General features: G+C 40.9%; 3 protein-coding genes across 3 annotated transcripts; 2 read left to right on the plus strand and 1 right to left on the minus strand.

Moving 5' to 3' along the window:
* The first annotated feature begins 370 nt into the window (after nt 1-370).
* On the plus strand, nt 371-12,452 carry LOC102237263 (ATP-dependent DNA helicase PIF1). Its single transcript, XM_005802342.2, has 12 exons — nt 371-1,194; nt 2,309-2,432; nt 2,534-2,659; nt 3,024-3,177; nt 5,102-5,216; nt 5,530-5,636; nt 7,165-7,304; nt 7,904-8,010; nt 8,094-8,181; nt 9,326-9,471; nt 11,923-12,114; nt 12,249-12,452. Exons 1-12 carry the CDS (start codon nt 643-645, stop codon nt 12,285-12,287), a joined length of 1,890 nt encoding a protein of 629 aa, XP_005802399.1. The 5' UTR covers nt 371-642; the 3' UTR covers nt 12,288-12,452.
* A 1,441-nt stretch (nt 12,453-13,893) lies between these two features.
* Nucleotides 13,894-16,205, minus strand: LOC102237528 (cytochrome b-c1 complex subunit 6, mitochondrial-like). The gene is made up of 4 exons (XM_005802343.2): nt 16,050-16,205; nt 15,662-15,715; nt 14,934-15,095; nt 13,894-14,199 (listed from the first exon to the last, which is right to left on the minus strand). The coding sequence occupies exons 1-4, from the start codon at nt 16,095-16,097 to the stop codon at nt 14,167-14,169; spliced, it is 297 nt and encodes a 98-aa protein (XP_005802400.1). The 5' UTR covers nt 16,098-16,205; the 3' UTR covers nt 13,894-14,166.
* A 167-nt stretch (nt 16,206-16,372) lies between these two features.
* Nucleotides 16,373-20,786, plus strand: nsun4 (NOP2/Sun RNA methyltransferase family member 4). The gene is made up of 8 exons (XM_023334806.1): nt 16,373-16,472; nt 17,343-17,556; nt 17,998-18,175; nt 18,293-18,447; nt 18,550-18,710; nt 18,786-18,910; nt 19,278-19,410; nt 19,527-20,786. The coding sequence occupies exons 1-8, from the start codon at nt 16,377-16,379 to the stop codon at nt 19,668-19,670; spliced, it is 1,206 nt and encodes a 401-aa protein (XP_023190574.1). The 5' UTR covers nt 16,373-16,376; the 3' UTR covers nt 19,671-20,786.
* Nucleotides 20,787-24,686: the final 3,900 nt, after the last annotated feature.

The following is a 24,686-nucleotide window of genomic DNA, read 5'->3' on the forward strand; positions in this document are numbered from 1 at the left end:
TAACATATAAATCCCCTTGTTGCTATTTTAGTTATTATTTTATTATTTATTTTTTCTTTATCAATATTACTTTGTATTTTCATTTCTAAATCTGCTTCTACTATGCCCTCTACAGAGTTGTACTGTTGTAATTGCCTTACTTGTTTGTACGTACTTTGTTTAAATAAAGGTTTTTTGTTTTTTTTTAAATCCGTCTAACAAACGTCACTGCTCACACAGCCAGTAATTGGTCGTTTCTGCAATAGGGGGCGTGTCATCTCGTCTCTCATTGGTTGGAGTTTTAAACCTCCCTGACATGGTTGGTCGGAGAGGTCGGCGTGTGATTGGTTGATTTCACTGCCTTCAATTTCAAAAATGTGTTGCTGCTGATCGCTGGTCTGAACAGCTGCTCCACCGTGGCAGAAACACAAAGGTCAGAAGATCTTTTTTAAACCAAAGAGAAGAGCTCACTTAAAGCGCTTTCACTTCATCGTCTAATCACGTTTAGGTTTTAGGAAATATAACTTGATTTTACGGAATTCTGCTACGCTGCAGTGAAGTTTCACTGTGCAAGATCTCAGTTTCGCTCACTTCAGCAGCGCCGCCTTGTTCAAGACCCATCAGGAGCTAATGTGAGCTGGTTTTTGTCAGCCTGTTTCTGCGATGCTAGCCGGAGAGGATGGCGCTCAGCTGCAGTGCTGTGTAGCGGTGGAGAAGCTGAACAGCTGCGGCCAGGCCACCCGGAGACAGCTCATCCGCAAAGCCTCCGTTATCCTGGGCCGCAACGAGTTCCAGGAGCTCATCCTGCGTGTGCACGACGGGAAACTATCCCACAGTTACCTCCTGAAAGAGTTCAGGCTCTTCACCAAGTTCGCCAGCGATGGGAAATGCACCGTGAAACTGCTCCCCGAAAACACCCAGGTGCTTCTCTCCAACTGCCCTCCCGACCGCCTGAAGCTGTTCCTGAAAACACTCGGAGTCAAGCACCAGGTCTGGCAGAGCGGCAAGCCTCTGACCGACCGAGAAAAGCTGCAGGCCGGCCTGCCCCGCAGCTTCGAGGCCATCAGCCCTCTGCAGCAGAAAGACATCCAGAAGGTGAATGAGCTGCGGAGCAGAGCGGCTCCCTCCGGCCTGACAGACCGCATCAACAAGGGGCCAGCTGCGGGTACAGGTCAGCAGGTCAAACGGTCCCGAAGTGATGCCAGCTGCAGCCCGGTGAGTCACTGGACACCACGCGCTGGTAAACTTATCCAAAATGTACTTTAATGTACTTTAAAATGTACATTACTGGAATATCCTTTTATAAAAGTAGAAGTTAATAGTTTTCCATTAAATGACTGTAGTAAAGGTAGAAAGGCAACTGAAGTGTTGTTTGACCATCATAACACCTGACTGAATTTATGAAAAAGGAAAAAAAACTAAAACTATGTGCCAATTCTGGTATTTTAAAGAAAAAAAAAGGGTTAGTAATATAAATTAAAATGTACAAATTCAGAAAGAAATCCTATTAGAGATTGGCAAACTCTTGAATGGGATGTAGATCACTCTCCAGCAGCACATTAACATATAAGAGTTAAAATGAAGTGTAGCTTGACACCGGGCTGCAGTGTGACATTTTAACAGGTTTTTATCCACCTGTTTAAATGGCCCAGTCAAAGTCCAGAACTAAATCCATACTAGAGTCTGTGGAAAGACTTGAATTTCTTGACAGAAGCTTTCTGCCCCGTTTGATTTGGGACTAAAATCTTCAGAACAATTCAGCATTTATTAATGAAAAGCCCATTTATTACAGGAACCTTTTTAGTTTTTAAAACATACTACACACCGATAGATGCCTGAAAGCTGTTATGTATGTAAATTATGGTTTTCTGCTTGTAGTTAATGAAATCGTGACATTTAAAATTTGAATATTACATCAGATCAATAAAAAAACATGTTTTAATACAAAAATGTAGCCTTAATGAAAATTGTTTAACACTTGCTTGAAGGCTGTCAATTTTCAAAAGCTCCATTTTAATCTGACAAATTAACCTCATTGGAAGGCATATTTAGTGAATAACTGCACTTTTATTTCAGAAACTTTTCTTTTCTCCCTGCTGATCACATTAAATCCTAATTAAATACATAAGTTTGTAGCTGACAAACTGTCATAAATTCAGACTATAAATTCTTTTTTATTATTATTTTTATTTCCCTTCAGGGAAGAATTAGCAAAAGCTCTTGCATTATTAAAGTTCACTTACTCTGCTTCTTAAGTCGATCTCCAGATGGTTTCTGTAAAGCCATCTGGGCTTCAGAAACTCATCAGATGTTTTGGTGGCGGTTACAGGTGAAGGGAAACCCCAGTAAGAGATCCATCTTGTCTCTCCCGATACGGAAGCTCAGCAAAGAGCAGGCTGCTGTTCTCAATGCGGTGCTGAGCGGCAAGAACGTCTTCTTCACTGGAAGTGCTGGTAAAATGTACAATCTTCCCTGAATGTCTTCTCCATCGCTCTGCTGAATCGCTCTTTGACACCTTAAGATCTATGTTTGAGGTATTGGGTTTTCTCTCCAGGTACGGGGAAATCCTTCCTGCTGAAGAGAATCCTGGGATCTCTCCCACCGAAGAGCACCTTTGCTACGGCCAGCACAGGAGTGGCTGCGTGTCACATTGGAGGAACAACACTGCACAGCTTCGCTGGTCAGAGGAAGCAATTTTCATCTTTAAATGAAATTATGGCTAACGGCTCGGGCTGTGCACACATTTTGTTACAACGATGCATTCAGGATCTTGTTGGAAAGTGATAGTAATAGAACAATTTTCACATTTTTAGTAGAGACACTGCTCTGTTAAAATGAGATTTCTCCATGATTTCTCTTCTTTTTGGTCTAACAAACTGTCAGAATGCATCCTCTTCCTGCCTAATTCTAACTGGGTTTTGTCACTTCAGAGTGTCCATGCTGACATTTACTCTGACCCAGTAGAAGAAGTAATCTGGGTTTCACCTAAGACCCACTTTATTTATCATTAACTGATCTTTGCTCATCTGCTTGCTTTATTCCAGGTATTGGCTCAGGCTCCGCCCCCTTGGAGCAGTGTGTGGAGCTGGCCCAGCGGCCCGCTGTGCTGCAGCACTGGACCAGCTGTCGCCACCTCATCATTGATGAGGTCTCCATGGTGGAGGCCCAGTTCTTTGACAAGCTGGAGTCCATAGCCAGGTGGGATCAGGAATGTGACAATATCATTACATTTTTAGAGTAATATTGAATTTGATCTGGGAATGTCATTTATGTTGATGCAACTCCCAAGCCAATTCCTCATTAAAATGATAGAAATCAATGCTGTGTAAATAGCATTGTAGATTAAAGTGCTGTGTTACATGGTCTAAACAAAGTCTAAGTGCTACATCAAGTTCTTGGCCAAACTTGGTGTGCTTTGTTTAAATGGGCTAGTTTTTTGTTTAAAATATATTTTTAGTAGTTTATTAGTCTAGAGCCATTTTGCCTTCAGCCCAACTATTGATTTACAGGCCTTTTTTTCCCTTCTTCAGACATTAGGAAAGGGTTAGGATTATGACCCACTAAGTAATTTTTCTTTCCCAGAATAGCACACACTTTTTGATGAATATTAGTCTCATTTTGCTTAAAATGTATTCAACAGACTTTGTTTAAAGTGACACTGGTGAATGTAGGGTTTTGTTGGACCTTTAGTAGCTTTTGACACCTTTTGGTCTTAACTAGCAGACAAGTGTTCATATAAACCTCAGCGTGCCAGATCCTACTGAGCTAATATGTGGAGTACTCTTTACGTATTGGATCAAAAGTATTCAAAGCAAAGAGTTTTTTAACACAGTTTTTAGCTACATATTTTTCACACACTTGGACAGAGCATTAGTACATTTCATAATATCTTTGCCATTTCTTCCACATTTTCTGAATCAAATGCTTTATTCTTCTAATATCTAACTGGTGAAGACAATAATACCTCACTTTTATGCAGACGATGTACTGTACAGCTGTGCTGTTTAAGAATTAGGAGTTCTCCGAACAGTCTAAATTACTGCACAGTCACAAACAAAGTTTCCTGGATTCAAATCCCATTAGGTTTAGGATAGGTGTGTGTACTGCAAACGGTACATGGAGAACCTAAAGTAAATTTACTGGTTTAAAATATAACTTTTATTTATTTTTTTTAACCAAACTCTGAGAAAGTCCATGTTTAATTATTGACCCAGAGAGCATGGTTCCTCTGACCAGGCAACAAATTGGACTTTTGAACTCAGCTGTCAAGTCAAATTTAAGGAATTTGTGGTATGTTTTTGACTAACCAGTGGAATCTTTTTATTTTATCACTATAAGCTGTGCTTTGTGGCTCAATAGAAGGACAGGCAAAGCACATGCTGAGGTTACTGTCCTCAATGCTGCTGTTCTGGGTTTGTTTTTTCTACCCTACTTCCTGTCCAGCTACTCTTTAATACAGGCCAGTAACAGAAACCTTTTCAAAGTTTACGTACTCCAAGCCAAGCCCAAATGGGATTTGAATCCAAAATCTACTTGCACCCAGAAGCAGGTGTGAACAATATTTACTAAAGAGGAAGGCTAGCACCACAGCATGCTAATGCGTTAGTTTGTTTTCATTTCTCTTGTGTCATGTTTTAGAGATGTTTAGGAAGCAGGAAGTAGAAAAAAAATATCTATTTTTTTATCAGAATTTATGACTTCTTTGACAGTTTTAAAACTGAACTGTTAGTGTTTCAGCTAGTCTCTGCAGCTCTGCTCCCACACAGTTTTCTGAAATTGGTGTACAGGGAAAGTCTCATGACGGGTAGAGCTGCAGCAACCTGTACAGTCCTGCTTGTGGGGGAAACCTGAATGAATTAAACTTAGTGGAGAACTCAGTTTTAAAAGACATCTTTTTTTTCCTTCAATAGTTTAACTGATGTCCTTGAAATTAACTTCAACTGTTATCAAAACCTGAATGGTGAAGCTTGAAATTACAACGGAACAATCACTCCTCCTGAGTGATGGGGGTGCCTTTCTGTAATCACATGATTTATTATTCTCATGTCAGATTAGTTAAGGTAGTGAGAGACTGGGTCTGACCCAGTACTGTAGAACTGAACCTCGCTGTGTCTCTTGTCAGGTCGGTGAGAAGATCCACACAGCCGTTTGGAGGCATCCAGCTCATCGTTTGTGGGGATTTCCTCCAGCTACCTCCAGTTCCTAAAGGAAAGGAAAAGGCCAGCTTCTGCTTCCAGGTTGGCCTTCTGCAGCATTTCTTTAGTGAACTGCTGAAGCTCTGCAGTAGTGCTGCAGCCCTACGCTGGATCTTATTTTCGTTACTGGAGATAAAACTACTTGTTAAATAGATTAGGACCCTCAGTATTGGTTTTTCCTGGTATACGGATGCATATGCTAAGGCTGGTCTGAGTGCACGTGAGTCACTGCTGCTGTCTGTGTTTATTCATAATACAAACAATGTTCTTTAATGAGCATCTTCCTTCTCCCTGCACATTTTCTGGGAATCATTATGGAAATTCATGGAAAACCTTCTGATATGTGAACTTTCAGGCCAGGAGTTGGAGGAAGGTCATCCAGGTCAACATGGAGCTAACAGAAGTGAGGAGGCAAACCGACCAGAACTTCATCTCCCTCCTGCAGGCAGTGAGGGTGGGCAGGTAAAGCAACCCAATGGTTGATTGTGATGCTGCTGCTTTACATAATGCATGTTAATACTACTCCGATTGCACCTGCAATAAACCATCCATGATCTGAGTCCCACTGAAACAAGGTTCTCTGTGTGAAGAGCTTCAAATGATCACACGTTTGATTTAACTGTACCGATTGCTTTGACTGCTCTCACTGGGACTAGAAATCCTTGAGGTGTGTGAACCTCAATGAGCTGAGGCGATGTAGGAAAAAGTGAGCCAAATTTTCTCCACATCATTCAGGGCTAGTCATCTTAAACTTGTGTATCTAAAATTAAGGCCTTAAAGTGTCTTGAATTTATTTTAAAGTGGCAGTGTTATGCAAAATTGACCTTTTTGACCAGGAGTGTTGCTTTGATTCTTTCATGGCTTTTTGAGAAATTCTTTAATCTCCCATGGCAACCATTCAGCTGTGAACAATGCCTGGTGGGACTTAGCCCCGCCTTTGAGGCGCAGCTCCTCCTCTGAGCTGCAGTTTCCAAGCTTCCACCTCACAGGAGTTTTTAAAAGAGACAGAGGCCCAATTTCAAGTCAAATTTCATTTGTCATGTTTGTGATAGTGGTGTTTTATCCATCCATCCATCTATGTGCCTAGAAAATACATAGTACTGCCCCTTTAAAGTCTTAAATTTGCATATCTAAAATTAAGATCTTAAAAAGGCTTGAATTCTTTTTTTCTTAAGTAAGTTGGCCTTAAATACTTTAATCAAAGTTCTTAAATTCTACATGTGTTTTTTTTTTTTTGTTTCTCATGGGAATTTTTACTTCAGGCAACTCTTTGAATCGTGTTCAAACATGTTCATTGCGTTCTGTGACTCTAAGCAGTTGAGGCTATTAGTAATTAGCTGCTAATATACCCTTGCTAACTAGTTTTGGGGTTGTTTTTTTTGCTTGTTTTTTTTTTTTTTTGCACCAATCATGGCAAATTCATCTGCAGTTGGCTGGAGGATGTTTGTCTTTGCCATGGGTGCATTTCTGTTGCCAACCCATAAGAGGCTTTTTCTGTTCCAAAAAACTTGACACTTTGGGGGTTAAGGCTGTAGAGAGCATGACATAATATGCAATTTACTTCTGTAAATTTCTGTATTGGTACAGGTCTTAAATTTCCTTTATACATTTAAGTTGGTGAAATGTGCAGAAGCCTTGTCAATGAGTGACAAAGTCCCACAGTTTTTGTTGCCAAATGGAGATTGAAAAGCTGTGACAGGATGAGGTGTGATATGTCTCTTAGCTTTGGATGTCATGTTCCCTTTAACCGGTAACGACTGGAATGTTTTCTTCATTTCTTGTACGTTTCATGTTGGATTTATACAGTTTCAAAATGTGAGGCAGCACAGATCTCGCTTCTCCTGTTAGAATTAGAAAGGGTGAATGTATTTTAGTTTCTTCTTTTTTTTTCCTCCCCTCCAAGTTATAAATGTTACACCCAGAGCAGCTCCATCTCCGGTATGAGTTTGAGCTTTTCCTGAAGGAAATGTTCTGCGTCACAATAACTCAGGGTGTCGGAGGAAGTCACAGCCACGCTGCTGAAGAGCGCCTACCATCAGATAGAGCGGGACGGGATTCTGGCCACCAGGCTGTGTACGCACAAGGACGACGTGGAGCTCACCAATCAGAACAAACTCCAGCAGCTGCCAGGTCTGAATGCTAACGGCCCGCTCCTCTATTAACACCTTAAACAACGTCTTGCCCAGCGTTGCACTGAGAAATGGCTCTGATGTGCCGTTCCTCCAGGTGTTTGCTAATTGGTGGGGAACAAATCCGATAATTATTGGAAATTTTCTCCACTGTTTGTGCCACGAGAGTATCAATCAGAAAATTAAAAAAAACATAATTAAATGCAGTTGCTATGTGCTATGATGCAAATCACTTCTTGAAGCAGCATCCTGAAGAGGCCCATTTCAAATGATAATCTTTTGCAATAACAGTATTTGTGCTTATGACGCTATGAATGCTGTGCAGTCACAGCCATGTGATTAGCTAAAATAGTGATATGGGGTGTTGTAACCCATATTACTACCACAGAATAATGTGATACAAATTTAAGATTGTATCCCCCACTCCCAGTTCTGGAGTCTTTTTAATTTTGTAAGACGATTTCATCAAAAACCCTTTTAATAAGATAGCAGGGGCAGAGGGTGGTTTCAGGTTTGGGTTTTTTTGTTGTTTTTTTTCTGTCAGTGACCTACACTGAAGCGTTTCTCCTCCTAACTGAAGCGTTTCTCCTCGTCCTGCAGGGTCGTCGCGGGCGTTTGAAGCTCTAGACAGCGACCCAGAGATGGTGAGGACCATAGATGCTCACAGCCCAGTCAGCAGGCTGATCCAGCTAAAAGTGGGAGCCCAGGTAGACGTCAACTCAGTGTCTCCTGCTGAGCTCGACTCTGTTTGAATAAAGTCACTTTTTAAAACCTTTTTGCATCCCAAAAGGTCATGCTGACCAAAAACCTGGATGTAGCTCGAGGTCTGGTGAACGGCGCCAGGGGAGTGGTGGTCTCATTCGACTCAGGAAAACAAGGTTTGGATCACTTTTCTTTTTTTATTTTTCTTCTGTTGGCACAATACTTGAACAGGAACACAATGTTTGATTAAAAGTCAAGTTTGTTATGTTTTTTTTTTCCCACTTGTCAGGGTGTGACAGAAAAGCTCCTCATATTTTAATTGAATTAAAACCAAATGAAAATGAGGTTTTGTTCTTTCAGTGGGAGAACAAAAGTGTGCAGAATGCCACAGTGAGTAGGCGCATCACTACGTGACAGTAGTGGCTCCATTCAACAGCTTTTCAGCTCCAGGTGATCAGCTGAACCTGCTTAATTTAGAACCAAATAAACTTCAGATTTTACATTTCTTGCCAGCTTTTATAATTGTGCTGACCTTTTGTTTCTTCAGACAGGAGAGGCAGAGATTTCAATTTAATTATTAAACCAATTATCTTTATTCTTGTTCCTAAACTTTGTACCCGACTATTAAAAACAGAATCCATGTTGTGAGATTTGGAAATGGAGGGACATGTAGAGTTGTTGTTGTTTTTCTACCAAACACATTTTCTTGTGCGCCATCAAACTCATATTGATTATTGCTGTTGCAGTTGTCTCACTCAACAATAGAGCTGTGTCCTAAGCGGGAGCAGAAAACCACAAGCCTGTTTCTATGCGGATTTATGGAACAGTTCTGGGTAAACTGCCACAGACACATTTAAACAATTTTCATTTTTATGTGGAAATAAATGAAGCTGTGCTGGCAGTACCTGGTCCCAGGAATACTGTCGGGTTAAAAACCTAAATAATGGATCAAAAGTGGTTTGACGGTGTGAAAAAAGTGAAGATTCTGACTGAGATGGTTTTTACTTTAATGAACATGAAAAATAATTCTACATCAGTTCATCAGTTTTTTTCGTTTGCCTTCTGTTCTTTCTTCTCGAGCCTCCAGTTGGTCGTTACTGTCGGCAGCTCATACTGAGTCTGGTTCTGGTTCTGCTGGAGGATTCTTCCTGTTAAAAGGGGAGTTTTTCCTCCCCACTGTTGCTTCATGCATGCTCTGTATGAGGGATTGTGGTAAAAATCTGTACAAGAAGCAAACAGCTGCCTGTCAACAACTCCATGTTGTGCCAATAGAGAAGACTTTTTCCTGATCCACTGATCTACTCCCTCGTCTGTTGTCAGGATTCCCATGCGTGCGCTTCCTGTGTGGGATCACGGAGGTGCTGAAGCCGGAGCGCTGGGTGTTTAAATCCGCCGGTGGGATCCATTTGAGCCGACAGCAGCTGCCGCTGAAACTGGCCTGGGCCATTTCCATCCACAAGAGCCAGGTGAGTCCAAGATCTGCACTGCAAAAACACAAGTCTGACCAAGTAGTTATCTAGTTCTACTGCATATATCTTAGTTTTGTCTTCACTTCCGGTAAGTAACTTTTCATCAATCTATAAGAGCTTTTTATTTTTAAGTAAATAATTCTTTAATATTGATAAAGTACTAGTTCCACTGGCTGATTATTTTCACTTATGGGAAAAATGTCTTGTAATACAATCTGCAAGTTGGACTAGTACTTTTTAAAAATCAATATAAAGGAATTGACTTAAAACAAGCTCCTGTAGCTTGATTAAATGTTACCTGTAAGTTAGTTTTCAGTGTACTGAGTGGAAAATGAACAAAACGTTCATGGTAAAATTTTGTTTTTGTAGTGACAGATGGGCCGTGACTTCCACACTGATGCTGGAGTGCAACTTTCTCTAGGAGTGCAGGGAATTTGGATTTGACTTGAATTCAGTGATATTTTTTGATCTGTAGTTCAGCAGGAGACTCAACATCTGACAGAGAGAGAATAAGTTTTTCTTAGAACTCGACAGGTGAGCTTATAACTGCTTCCTCTTTGTTCCCATCTTCATCAACAGAGAAGGACGACTGAAAATAATTCTCTGAATCTTTTGACTCTTGTGGATGGAGGGCATGTTTATCACACCACTCTACCCCAGCTCAATGCTGTGTCTTTACTCCAGCTATTGTTAACTAGTTTCAGGGGATGCAGGTTGGTTCCTGACTGGTTTCCATTAAACCACCTTTTTGATTTTTCAGAGCACACTACTGGAGACATGACCATGTTCCTTTTTCTCTTGATTTCCTGTTGCTCTTCAGTAAATGCAACCCAACTGTGCTCCTGCCAAGTGTTTCTATATCCTGTTGCTGGTTGGGAGAAGGGGATGAGATTAGTGGCAACAAATCTATTTGGAAAGGAAATGACTGTTTCACCCTGCAGCCGCTTTTGCTACTACATCCTGACCCCAGACTCAGTAATTGGCTGGAGAATGGAGGAAGAGGCCCTCTGGATAATTGGGATCACTGGTTGGGAGCACTGGGAGCAGGGGAGGTCTACAGTGCAGGTGTCTGCAGATATAACACAATTCGTTAGCAGAATTTAAATGACCTTTTTTGTTTTCTACTCTGTATTTAAGATGGGTTCTAGAGTAGAAATCCAATAGTTGCAGTGAAACTGAGCATGAGGGGAGAGTGATGGCAGCTTCTGCACCAGGAGACTTGGCCTGTATTCCAGTTGTAGCCGGAACAGGGAAATTCTAATTTCGCAATCAGAAAAATCTGATTTCCTACAGGGAACAACTCCAACTACCCCCAGTTAGGTAGTAAGGACGACTTTAGGTCTCAATAAGCTGCTCCTCACATCAACAGTAGCCTGTGGTGGAAATGTATTTATTGGCACTGCTTCCATGTTGGCCTTCTGCACTTTTGTGAGACACACATGTGTGTCTGTTAACTGTAAACTGAACAAATTAAGTGGTGTTAGCTTATGGAATGTAGTGCTTAAAGGGGCAGTGTTATGTAAAACCGACCTTTTGAGCTTTACATCATGTTATTTTATTCTGTCAATGGGGGAAAAAAAACCTGGAGTGTTGCTTTGATTCTTTCATGCATGTTTGAGAAACCCTTTAATCTCCATGGCAACTATTCAACTGTACAAAATGCCTGGTTGGACTCAACCCAGTGCAAATTAGAGGAAAGCTGGAGAAAACCTTGTTAAAGAGTAAATAGAGGAGATGACATCCTGAAGGTGGAGTTTCAGAAAACGTTTTAAAATTTCAAGCTGTTAAGTTATAAAGTAAAAGTTCTTTTGTCCTATTTGACGTAGCATTTTTGTAACAACTGACGTGAACATACTTACTTGATAGTCCAATAAAATGGAACTATATCCCTTGAAAATATGTAATACTGCCCCTTTAATCTCCTAGCATCCTGCTGTGTTATGGAAAAACTGGTCATGGCTTATTAATTACAAGTTCACAAATGATGCTTCAGTTGCAATCATTTAATCGAGGAATTTAGAGTAACTGTGCCGCTAGGTTGTTATATTAAAACAACCTAGCGACGTCTTAACCTGCTGAGTAACGGCACCAGTCAAATGCTGGATTGTTTTTTTTTTCTTTTAGTCTGATATGCTGCTGCTCGAGTTGCAAACCTTCACTGGAAATGTGGCTGGTAGTTTACATAAAAAAGTGTGGAGTGCTAGTTGATGCCTGTGAATTTTGAATGTCTCATCATCTTCTGATGCATTTTCAAAATGGGGAAGTTGTGGAGACAAAGCATAATAATCCACTTTGATAAAAACTTGTTGTTTTTTTTGTTTTTTAATCCTGATTTGAATCTCAACTAGAAACTGCTTCAGATTCATCAGATATCGAAGTGCTGCTCTCTCTGAGTGTGTTGCTCATGTTGAACAGCCAGTTTACCCCTGGTCTGTGTTTCTTGTAAAGGGAATGACTCTGGACTGCGTGGAGATCTCCCTGGCTCGGGTGTTTGAGAGCGGCCAGGCCTACGTGGCTCTGTCTCGAGCTCGAAGCCTTGAGGGCCTCAGGGTCATGGACTTTGACCCCCACGTTGTCCGGGCGGATCCAGAAGTTCTCCTCTTCTACAAGAAGCTGAGGAAGGAGCGGCTGCTCATGCAGGTGAGTGTGGAGCTCTCCCCGTCTCCCAAGGTTTGGTCTTGACTAAAAGATTTCATCTTCAGTGTCACCAAGTCACAAAGTGAGAATTGTGATGTTTTTGCGTTCAGAACTGATTGAGTGGGTTTTCCCTGCAGGCCTCCATGGATGATTTCTACAATAAAGAAAATGCTTGACGAGCATCTGCATCTCCTGAGCCACTATGCACCATGTGCATGACTTATGCTTTTAATACAATCTGAATTTTACTTAACTCACTGGCTGAGTTCCACTGCCACCTGCAGTTCATTTCTGCAACTTGCAGTTTTTGTTGTTTTTTTTAATCATGGCATGATTTGTAATTTATTGTGGTTTGTATTGAAATAAACTTTTAGCCTTACTATCCAAGTCTTATCGTCATGTAGTTTGTATGATCAAGAAATAATTGAGTATGCAAGAGTTTATGAAAATGCTGAGTCATCTGTATGGCAGCAAAAATAACTGGATTTACCACTTTGGCTTATGGTGATTATTTGAGTAACCAATAAGCTTAAAATTTCAACTAAAGCAACTCAACAGCTTCAGAGGCTTTACATCAAAAATCTAAGGCAATTCGGGAAAAGTAAAAGTTCAACAATTCTGGGGGGGGGGGGGAACTTTATGAATCAAAGATGATGTGAACAGCAAATTCACTGAATCCAGTGTCACTTTTGCCACATTTGGTTAGCCTTTTACCACACAACGGCTGACATTTTCTCTGAAGACAATTTTTATATTGACAAAAATTGTAAACAAGTCTTCAGACTTTGCCATGAAGTGTATCATGTTTCCACTAATCGTCTTTAACATTTCTGCAGCTTGGTTGGGTTGACCTTTCAGTAAATTCAGTTGATTGGCAGGACTGCCTCAGACACACACCTCTGAAAACGTTCCATGTGTTTGGATTGATTGGTGACACCATAACCAGCCGGCCTTTTATCAAGGGCTGGCCAACCTGGAGTTAGCCAAAAGATAAATATACTTTTAATATGTAGAAGCATATAAGTAACTTCATGTTGCATAGAGAAAAATTAAGGTGTAAAGGTAATTTTATTTATATAGCACATTTTCAGCAACAAGGCAATACGAAGTGCTTAGACCACATGTAACAGAAAATCTGGAAAAATGAATAAATTCTTATGAGTTTGGGCCTTTCATCCACATGAAAACTGTTTAATATCACTAAAAATAATTAGAAAAACTAACCAAAGTGGAGTCTTGCGCATTATAGGCACCAATATATCCAGATACTTTCTTTGACAACTGACATTGTCTTGTTTTATTAACTTTGTATTATAATACTCTAAAAGTATGTCTACACAAATGAACCTCCTGGCATCATATTTAATTCCTAACAGGAAGTTGTGGTTGTTTTGAAGCAAGTTGATTGGTTCATAGGTTTTAGCTTTGTGCTACACTGCCCCCTATGGGTTTAGTATGTTTGAGATCACTCCAACGGGCGGATTTGTTCGAGTTAATGTGGAAGAACTTCTCTGAAACTGATCCAAAACGATGTGATGCAGATGTTGGTTTTTGCATGTTGGCCTCAGACTCTTATGACTTAACATGAAGCATGATCTGTAGCGTGATTAGGCTGTTTTCCCTTTGCAAAAATCCTCAAATTGGAATTAAATATTTAAGGGGGTTGATTTCTAGCATCATTAGAAGTTCTTTGAAATGAAAAATCTAATTTCTTATGAACTTATTCATTGCCAGGAATAACAAAGAATGACACATTCAGACAGACTGACGAGGAACCAGGAATAAGAGCAAAATATTTATTTCTACAGTGATTCCAAGGCCAAACCCTGAGGTAAACGTTTCATTCCTGGAGCGCCATCTTAACTCTGGACTGATTTCTAACACTGCTGCACCAGGGATGGGAGCAGCAGTGTTGATGAATAACAATGGTATTAAGAGCACATGATTACAGAGGACATGCATTAAGTCTAACATGATTATGGGAAGCAGGCATCATGGCAGCTGCTTGTTAGTCGATCAGGATCCTACAGCTACACTGGGTGGGGGACGGGACGGTCATTTCACATTGTGGAACAGCTTGTGTGCAACCTGAAAGCAGAGAAACAAAATTAGATTCTTTACTGAAACACAATCAATCAAAATCAGCTTCAGCATCTACAGCATGTTCAGAGAGGATTAGAGACCAGAGCGTCGGCTTCTGTTCTCAACCAATAAACGCATTGAAGGACTTCAAGTTTGTTTTTTTTGTTTTGTTTGCTTTGTGTTGTTTTTTTTCCTGGCTGCTGGTGAGCTAGAAAAAAAAAGAATCTGTTTTTCAGCTGCTGAATCCTTACTGTGAGTTTTACATGCAGACTTTATAATTATATTTTCTTCCTCCTGTTTTATTTGTGTGTATAATGTGAGTTTAATTTTAACCAAAGTTATTTAATTCTACTCAAACATTCGTCTGTTCATAGTCCCATCTAGCAGTGTTTGCCTTTAACTAAAAGGAGGAATAGAAATAATGTTCCTTTGGACTTGAACTCTGGCTGAACTGAGATCAGTTTTATTTAGTTTCCAATTCAAAAGTAGAAGTAAGAGCTTTATTTTTGTTATGTGGCACTTTACTCTGCATTAATAAAGTGAACTTTTGCTCACACTCTGGTGTCTCAAAAGTTCATATTTCAATTTGTTGAATGTAAAAATTAAAACCGTAAAAAAGTAGAATAAAATATTATTTTCTATTGATGGATTTGAACAATAAACAGATGTGAGTATTAGCTCTGCTAGTAAAGCTCAGTCTCTCCAAACTTCTCTGTAGTTCAAACTGCTGTAACACTTACACAGTGGTCCCGTGCGTGCAGGAAGTCGAAGAGCTCTTCTGTGCACTCCTCTGTAGTGCTGGACCTGGAGCTGACCCTGGTTTCACACACCTCCAGACGCTCCTTCAGGTGCACACAGTGCTCAGTCTGCTCACATTTGGATCGTATCGTTTCCAAGGGGTCCTGGAAGGCACCAGAGACGGAATGGCAGCAGCAAATCAGAATAATTTCCCCTCTGACAGTGCCTCATTACAGCTGCACTAAGCGATTATTTTAGTTATCGATTACTCAGATTTAAGCCTTTATTATAAAATATTTGAAATGCATTAAAAGATGCAAATAAATATAATTAAATTGCTTTTTTAAAATAACAGCATTCCTTTAGCATTCTTTAAAATTTGTAGCAAAGGATGCATCTGCATTTGCGTTTGTGTGGTGATATAAAATATTATGTAATTTTAGGCTGAACATGTGTTTAGCTTTTAGGCAGCTGAACACACGTGGAATCCTCTATAAACTAGAGAATTGTGATAAGGAACAAAGAGTTTCTAGAAAATGTGAATGTAATGAATTGAAGAGAACAAATGTTGAAGTTTAGCGTGAAAGCATACATGAATGGAAAAACACTCCATCTCCCTGCTGCTTGTGTGTTTCTGTCCCTGTTCTTGAGCAGCCACTCATCTGCTTCATTCTCTAGCTTTACATTTGCTTCCGTCCAAATGAGACGGGCAGAATTTAAAGCCACTTACCACCATTTCTTCCTCCTCTTCTTCCTCCTCTTCTTCCTCAGCAGGAGCATCCTCCTATTCAACGGCAAGAACAATTCCAGTCAGCTTAAACTGAAATAAAAGCCTATTCAAGAACTCAAGGTGAACTTACACCGACATTTAAAAACTCAATGGTAGCCATCTTTTATTAATTATTCATGGATAAATCTCTAATATCTAAATTCGGATATCTTCGCCCTGACTTCGCTTAACCACAGTCGATATTAACATGCCTTTCTATGTTATAGTGGTCCCAGTTTAAGGGCTGACCCTTCGCTCATACGGTCCACCGCTGAGCTATTAGGTTACACAATCCGGTACACTATTTTCATTTGGCTCCTGTTTACATATACTTGTCTATTTACTCTACCTCTTCATCGGGGTCTCCGGACGTGAGCATTTTTCTCTCGAAAACCATTTCAGCGAGTTAGAAACTAGCCAACAAGTCAGCTACCTGAAGTGAAAGCCTGAACTGATGTCCCTGTTCGAGGACGCGAGGTCGGTCACACGCCGGAAACGAGTAGAACGCTCTCTCCGTCTACAGTTTCCTATTGGCTGAAATGTTTTATCGACGTCTATTTTGTCTAATCACATACAGAGTTTTCCTAAGTCCCGCCTTAGTGAAAACAGGAAGCGCGGAACTGTTTTAGAAGGGTGCAAAGGATCCGTCGGATGAAAAACGTTGTAGCACATCGTGATGGGGCTGTTCCTGGATACTTCCAGAGTGATACTGAGCAGAGTGAAAGACCTGAGACCCCTGACTTCTAAGCGACACCGAGTGAAAGGAAAATGGGTAGGTCACCAAAAGACAGGCAAACAAAATAGCTTTTTGTGTCTGAGAACATTTTTATTTTTAAGGGGTTCGAGTCAGTGGGTTTGCAAAAATTATCACCCGGCGACGCGGTGTTAAGGGTGGGCGGAGTTTGGACAGCGAGAAGTCCTCCGTTCCGATCCACCAGTTCTAACATGTGACTGGCATAATAACCATAACAGATTTTTGGAGAAAAGATAATAACATTTCTTGAATAGTATGTACAAAATGTGTGTATTAAAACAAATCAGGTGATTTTTTAAATTTTTATTATTTTGTCAGCTATTGTGCCAGTTGACAGCGCTCGAGATAGTGCGGGTGGATCAGTATACGAAAATTCATATTTAACATATTTGAAAGAAGCTACTGGAAATGATTTAGTTTTTAATACTTTACCACAAAGCATAGAGTTCTCTTCTGACTGTTATAATGCGCCAAGTTCAGTTTGTCTGAAAAAAATTCAAGACAGCCTTTTATATTTCAATAAAAATTATGAAATTATCATATTATCATGTTTTTACGAAATTATCAAGTCACATTAGAACCTCATATATCTATGAACTTGTCTTTTTGTAATTCAAAAAGATCTGTCAGTTGATAAGTAATGAAGAAAATTATATTTTCCTATTTAAAACCATTTCAATTTACAAATATTTTTTGCTTCTATTTTGTATTTTTGCTTTTATTTTGTATCTCTGTGTGTATTGCAGCAGCACATCGTTGTCATCTATTTATGGAGTAATTTTACTTAATATTGATGAGGAAATATGAGAACCACAAACATTTTTCAGTTGGTCATGAAGTTAACTTAGAATTATTGCTAAATGTGTTTCTTATTTTCTCTCCTATAAGGCTGCCACACATCCCAAGCAGCCTCCCACCAGAATGGCTCTGCAGCACTTCGATGCCACCTACAGCGCCCAGCTGGGGGCGCTCTGGCCCTCAATCCGAGTAGCCCTGCTGTCAGAGAGGAAGTACGGAGCCCTGCTCAATCATTTCTCCCATAATCTAGATGTGGAAGAACTCCAAGCTCAGGGATGCAAAGACTTCATCAGCAATGGAGAGGGTAAGTGTACATTTCAGTCCAGTGTTCACTGCGACATCCGATGATGTAGTACACACAGCTTCAAAACGCAAGCTCCATGATAATCTCCTACTGAGAAGTGTTGTAGAGAACCATGCAGGCTCTGGTACAGAGCTTACTCCAGCACTGGCAGCAGGTGACTGTGGGAACATCTTCATGCACAGTGAAAACAGCCATGTGGCATGAAGTGAAGAAGACACTTCTGTCCAAGAAAACATGGAGGACAGAGTTTAATTCAACATTAAGTGTGACTTTTGTTCTCCAATGAATTCTCCTTCTGATTGTTGTGGAAATCTGTGCTGCGTTATCAGGTGTGATAAAAGCCTTTAAAGTGTTTCTGACACAGAACCTAACAGGAGTGTCTCTGTTAGATCTTTTGGTCGTCTTGTCTACAGCTAATTCCCCTTTTTGTGTTTCCTGCAGCCTTCATGTTTCCGGCCTCTGCCGATCACCGCTCTGAGTTTAGACCTGAAGAAGACTCCAGCAGTGTGTCTACAGTGACTCACGGTGGTGGTAGTCGGCAGCCTTCTCTACGGCTCAGTCCCAATATCAGGTGCTTGGTTTTTCCGAGAGGAGACATCACACGGTTCAGGCCTGCAAGGTGAGCGAAGCTCTCGTACAGTCCGATTTATCGGCACGCAAATAAAATCAGGTCGACCTCTAAAAGTTGTTCCAATGAAGTGTTGTTTGAATCTCACTTCTTTCCTGTTATCTAAAGACCTGACAAGTTTGGTTTGTTGAGTTACTACCTGCTGGATGCGGCGTCCATATTGCCTTGTCTGGCGCTGGATGTTCAGGAGAGTCACACAGTTCTGGATCTGTGCGCTGCTCCAGGTGGAAAGGCCCTGGCTTTACTTCAGACACAGTCTGTCAGTGAGTGTCCTGCTCTTAGCCGGTCTTCATCAAACTCTATCCAGTCTGGCTAGTCTCTTGGCTCCTCCGACAATTATCCATCGTGTCGTTTTTATGCCCCAGGGTTTTTATGTGCCAACGACTTGTCCGTGTCTCGAACGTCTCGATTGAAACGGGTTCTGCAGAGCTATGTTCCGAAAGCGCTGCTGACCGACGACAAACTGCGCATCACATCGTTTGACGGCACCATTTGGGGGGAGATCGAAAGGAACTCCTTCGACAGAGTAAGCTCAGGTCATCCAATCATCTTCATCCTGTTGCTCTGGCGACACACTGATCTGATACAAGCTTTGCTTCAGGTCCTTGTTGACGTCCCCTGCACCACAGACAGACATTCCCTCATGGAGGACGACAACAATATATTCAGCAGGAGCAGAGTCGGAGAAAGACGCTGCCTACCACAGCTGCAGGCGGAGCTTCTGCTGTAAGAATGGTGGAAATACAGAAACAGACCAAACATTTAATCATCAACCACTGATGATTAAATGCCAATATTGTCACATGTCCCAGTGATTCCTTAACCCCGTTAGCTTCACATGGTAATAATCATCAGGAACGCTTCTGCAGCTGTCTTGTCACAGTGTCTACCTGGACAGTGATCAAACTCACTGTAATGTAATCATATCGTCTGGTAAAGAAGTGTAACCATGTTTGTATAAAAAAAGAAAAAAAATCAACCTATTAATGAATTGATTAGTTGATCATACACATACAGTTCATTTGGTCATCAGAACTATAGGACTACTGTTAGTCAGGTGCAACTGTAATCTAAGTGTGTACTTCCTGTGTAGAGCGGGAATCCTAGCTGCTTGTCCTGGAGGCGATGTTCTGTATTCCACCTGCACCCTCTCTGCCAACCAGAACCAGGCTGTGGTGCAACAAGCTGTCCAGCTGGCTGAGGAGCAGCATGGCATCCAGCTTCAGGTCCGTGGAACAACCACACAAGCAGAGGAAATGATGGAAGACTGCCGCATAGACTGATTAAATACACTAAATATTAAGGCACTAATGTTTGTTTTTGTCTCCCTTTCCCCTCTCAGGTCATCAGTCTCTGCCCTCTGGCTCAGATGTTTAGCAACACATTTCACTTTGCTCCTAACCTCCACCTGGGTGAGATGGTCATCCCGCACTTAGCTGCTAACTTTGGACCCATTTACCTGTGCAAGCTGAGGAGACTCACCTAAACTCTGCTTTGTGGACACAAAACACAACAAACATCTTCCCACTATCATCCCAGATGCTTTTCATCTGGGATTCACCTGCAGTGTTATTTTTCTCCTGTAGATGTCCACAGTAGCTAAGCAGTAAAGGTGCTTGATGTACACTGCGGCCACCAGGGGGCGGTAAACTGTCCACCCGGGTGTGCAGCTCTTCTGCAGCACTGTTCTGTGGTTATTCATCAGGTTTGATGGCTTTGCCTCATAATGCTGCGTGTTTCTCCACAGAAGCAGAAGATAATGAAAAGGCAGCTCAGAACTTCTTTGACCATTTGGCTTCTCACATCTGAATCTGTGCAACTTCCATTACTGTAGCAGGGCTGATTCCATTTGGCATCAGCATCAGTCAGAGGTGAGGCGCTTCCTCTCATCACCGCCTAATGGGAGGCGTTCGGGGGCCGTCTGCCATCACACCGCCGATGACCCTGTGTGCTGTCCTGGGTAGGCAATGTAGCGTAAAAAAAGGTGTGCGCGTGTGAGAGAATATATATATCTAGTACTGTATATTTGATGAGATCAGATGAATCCACATCCCATCGTCATTAAGCAGCTCGGCGCTGCGGGGACGGGACGCCAGCCATGCGGCTCCCAGATGAACATTAAAGAGGCAGCAGAGAGCTAAAATGGGCCGGCTCGCCCTCTCTCCTGCCCCGCCGCTGTTTTATTCCACAGATGAGTGCAGATAATTTCCTGTGCGATTGTGAGTGATTACTGTATTACTGTGGCAAAAAGGGGGGATGTATCTGGGAATGCAGAGGGAATTAATGACACATAAAAACTATATATATATTTTTTGTACCGGCTGCGTTGGTCCCTCGGATGGCTCTTGTGATTACCTAAACGTATTGTAAATATGTGTTTCCGATGGGCTCCTCCATAAATTTCCATGTTTTAGCACTCAGGAGATGGCAGACGGTTAGAGATGACTTACTCTCTGCAGACTCCACCGGCTGCCTGCTTTATTATTGAATTAGCCAATGAGGCGCTGTGCACTTGTGTCCGTGTGTGTAAGCCTGCGTTATGCTGTGTATTAAAAAGATGAATATTATGGATTTAACTACGCAGCCTTGCTTCTGTTGTGTTTTCAAATATAATGCTTTTAATAAACATGTAAAGCGCTCTAATAGTCTTCAACACGCGCCGCTGTGTGACAGACACACAGCCATAAAAATCACACATTATGACCTAACTTTATACGCAGTATAACTGTGCTCCCAGTGCAGTCTGATGAACACTTTAATGATTTGAATCCGTCAGTGTGATCAGGGAGGAGGTGTTACGTGTGTGTGTGGAGTTTCACGCCTGCAGGTGAAGCGCTGGCAGCTGGAGAGAGGATTCCAGCTGCTGGGGGTTAACAGTTACCGTCGCTGCGCCCAGCAGGAACTACGGTCATGGCAAACTAAACCATAACAATGCTGCAAAAACAAAATGGAGAAAAATTCACCGTTCTACCCTGTATGACAGCTACCTAATTAACCAGTCATCAGAAAGTGGGACCACCAATACAGAAGCAGTAGCCTAGCATTACCTTATGCAATTCTGCTCAATTCTCATCTCCCTTCATGCTCTGTGTGGGATTTCTCACGTTGGAGTCAGTTTCTCTGGTTGGATTTAAACTGGGAGATGAGAATGGCCTGGAAGGCATTACTCAGACTAGGTTCCATCTGTTTGGTTTTCTCCAAACATGGAGCGGCTCATTAGGAGATGAGAAAGTGAAAACCTAATACAGCAATACTGAACAGCTGAGGTTTTTTCAGATGTAACTTTGTAAACTCAAATCATGTTAAGAGGAAATAATCTTTCTCCTACGACCCTTTTAAACAACTCATACTAGTCTGATCTTTAATATGCTGAGCTACAGTATTTAGCATGCTGGAGAATCAAGGCCTTTAAAAATGGCCTGAATGTTTTCCTCTTTAAAATAATTATCAGAATATCTAGAAATAGTCTTTTAACCCTTCCCAGATTAATGAGGAGCAACAATTCCTGAAAAGGAAGATGGGTTCCTTCCATGAGCTTCAAAAGGAAAAATGTGCTTTAAGTTTTCCTTATGACTAAAAATGATTTTCTTTATAGCTGTAGGAGTTCAAAGACTTCTCCTGTTAAGATCTTCCTAAAAAAAACTTCTCTAAACACATACCTGATGTTGGGAAGATGCTGTGCTTTGTAAGATATATTCTCTTACCATACTGTGGCAACTCACAATGCTTCCAATTAGACATAAAACCTCAAGCTAACTAGAACTGAACAGTCTTACTATTGACCAGCAACGCCGTTGTTGCGCTCCGTTTTGGTTCTGATCAGGCCCACTTTGGGATCGCCACATTAGCTTCAAGCTGCCACCAGATTAAGAAGAGAGAAAATTTTGTGTGTGTTTTTTTTTTTTATCCTCTCTTAAGAAGATTACCCAGGGAGGGGTGAGATGGCAGTCAGGGTGTTAGAGAGAAGACAAGAGGAGAATGGAAGATGAAGCGGAACTAAAGGAGGGCGGCCCTGGATGCACAGTTTGCCACCTGTTGTCACTCGTCTTCTTCTACTGTCCCTGTGCTTTCGAACACAGTACAGAGTGGTGGTTTCCTGCCACAGTAACACTTTTTAAAATATACAGCAAAAAAAATAAACTGAGTGGAGTGTTTAGTCATGAGTAAACCCTCCACTTCATTAGCGTGTGTGTGTGCAGCTGTGAGGCTGATGGTGCTCGTGCTTCCCTCTCCTCTGAGTTTCCTGCTGGTGGTTTCCAGGAGAGCTTTGATGTGTATCTGAGCAATGCGCTATTAGAGGGATTTCCCCGGGCCTGACAGCTCAGAGAATATGCTGTGAAATGGCAATGCTGCCGGGCTAAAAGAATGCTGGAAACAGGATTAGGATCATATTCTGGCAGACCCTGTCACTTCCTCAATGGGCCGAGGTTTCCAACGCTGGCACTTTTCCATTCTCGCTCTGGTTAAAACCTTTAAGAGAACCATGGAGAGGAGGGAGGAAAAGCACTGATTGAATGGTACACTGTGATTTTTGTGTGGAGCTCTTGATCCGAAAGATGTGTGTGTGTGTCTGAGTATTTGAGGAAGAGAAAGTCAAATGCAGCAAGAACATGGCAACCTGTTGGTCATGTGCAAAACACTCTAGCTTACTGCTTACTCTGCTGCGCAAAAATATTTATACATACTTTGCTTTGTGAAAGTATGAAAGAGTTTGACTGCCAGAACCTGGAAATAAATTCAGGCGCAGCGCCTCTTTTAAAGAGAAAAGTTTATTTTTATAACGAGATGCAAAAGCCCTAAAAATGAAATAAAAATTAAAAACCTCATAATGAGATTTATATCTCATTAAAACCAAAATATTTTCTCTTTTATAATAAAGTCTAAAACAGTAAAGCAGCAACACTTCCTGGATTTTTAGGTGTCAAGAAACTTTATCACTTTAACAAAATAAACTCAACTCTCTAAAAGAGCATTTTACATTAAGACGAGAAAGTTTTTTGCTATAACAAGACATAAAACTTGTCTTTGTACCGTGAAACTTTCTGGGCTTAGCGAGTTTTGGATTCCAGGTTTTCTCAATTTAATGAGAAACCTTCTCATTTTCATGAGAAATCGATTCATTTTTAAGCTCTAGAGTTAAACACTCCCATACGAAAGTATTCACAATCCTGAAACATTTTCACATTTTGTGAAGTCACAACCACAAACCTTATTGTGCTTTATTAGGATTTAATGTAATAAATTCACAAAGTAGTGCAATCATTTGGACTGATGGCATTTCAAGATTTTTGCAAAAATCTTGCAGCCAATTGCATTCAGAACTTCTCCAACGTACCTGAATCAAATGACTGAATAACCTCATCAGCTTGTTACCATGTTCTGCAGAGATCTGGTAATGATGCATTCATTAGACTCAGGTGAGTTGCAATAGGGATGCATCTAATACAGTCGTTGGAGGAAACTGAAAACTGAAGTTGGAAAAATCTTGAGACTGTTGGATAGAGGTTCGCTTTCCTTCAGGACCAAACCATCCATCCAGAGCTACAGTGGAACTTTAGGGAAAGCTATGTTTGTGTGCGAATGGCACAGTCAAAGTCCAGACTTAAATAAAATATATATTTTGTCAGAAGACTTTAACAGCAGATTCACAAACAGTTTCCATGCATTCTGACCAAGATTGGGCAAAGAAGAAAAGGTAAAAGAAAACAGGTGAGTCTGTAGATATGTGAAACTTTAGAAGACTTGTTTTGCAAACTGTTTCTACAAAGTACTAACTTTAGAAGGTTGAATGCAAATGCACAAGTTTTATAGGTTTTTATTAGGAGACCATTTAACACATAGGAATTTAGACTGGCAATCCAACCGTGTACAAACAAATTAGTTCAGGGGATAGTAAACATTTTTGCAATACAGTTGCTGCATTTCTATTGACCATATAGTTGCACTATTTGACATTTTGAAAATAAATTTGCTTAATGAAAGCCCAGCAATTTCAGAAAAAAAGTGCTATGATGAAAACGTTTTGACGAAGGGTTTATAGTCGTATTTAAATTGGTTTATTTTGCAAAACTGGAAACTTTGTTTTCACATCACACGAGTCACATGATCAACAACCGGATGTTAATTCCAGTGCAAACCATGAAGAACACAGGAAGTAGTTTCAGGATGATGCTTTTTACTGACTTTTTCTTTTTTTGCATGAACAAGCTTATTTGCAAGGGATTTAAATTGTATTTCTTATTGAATGGAAACACCACAATTGCAAAATTGTGTTTTTTTTTTTTTTGTCATAATCAGAATATTAACATTTTGCACATATTTGTAACGGAAACACATCTACTGTAATGCTCTTGTCTGTCTAGGTTTTACCAGCATGCAAACCAGTTTATGTCCTCTTCATATTTCTTTCCCCAGTATTTAGTGTCACTGGATCAAAGTAGATGGAGATGCATGTGCTTCTGTACACACTGTACATGGTGGAGATGATGGAGGTTCATTCAGA

This window comes from Xiphophorus maculatus, chromosome 6 (assembly GCF_002775205.1).
Source record: "Xiphophorus maculatus strain JP 163 A chromosome 6, X_maculatus-5.0-male, whole genome shotgun sequence".
Taxonomy (NCBI): Eukaryota; Metazoa; Chordata; class Actinopteri; order Cyprinodontiformes; family Poeciliidae; genus Xiphophorus; species Xiphophorus maculatus.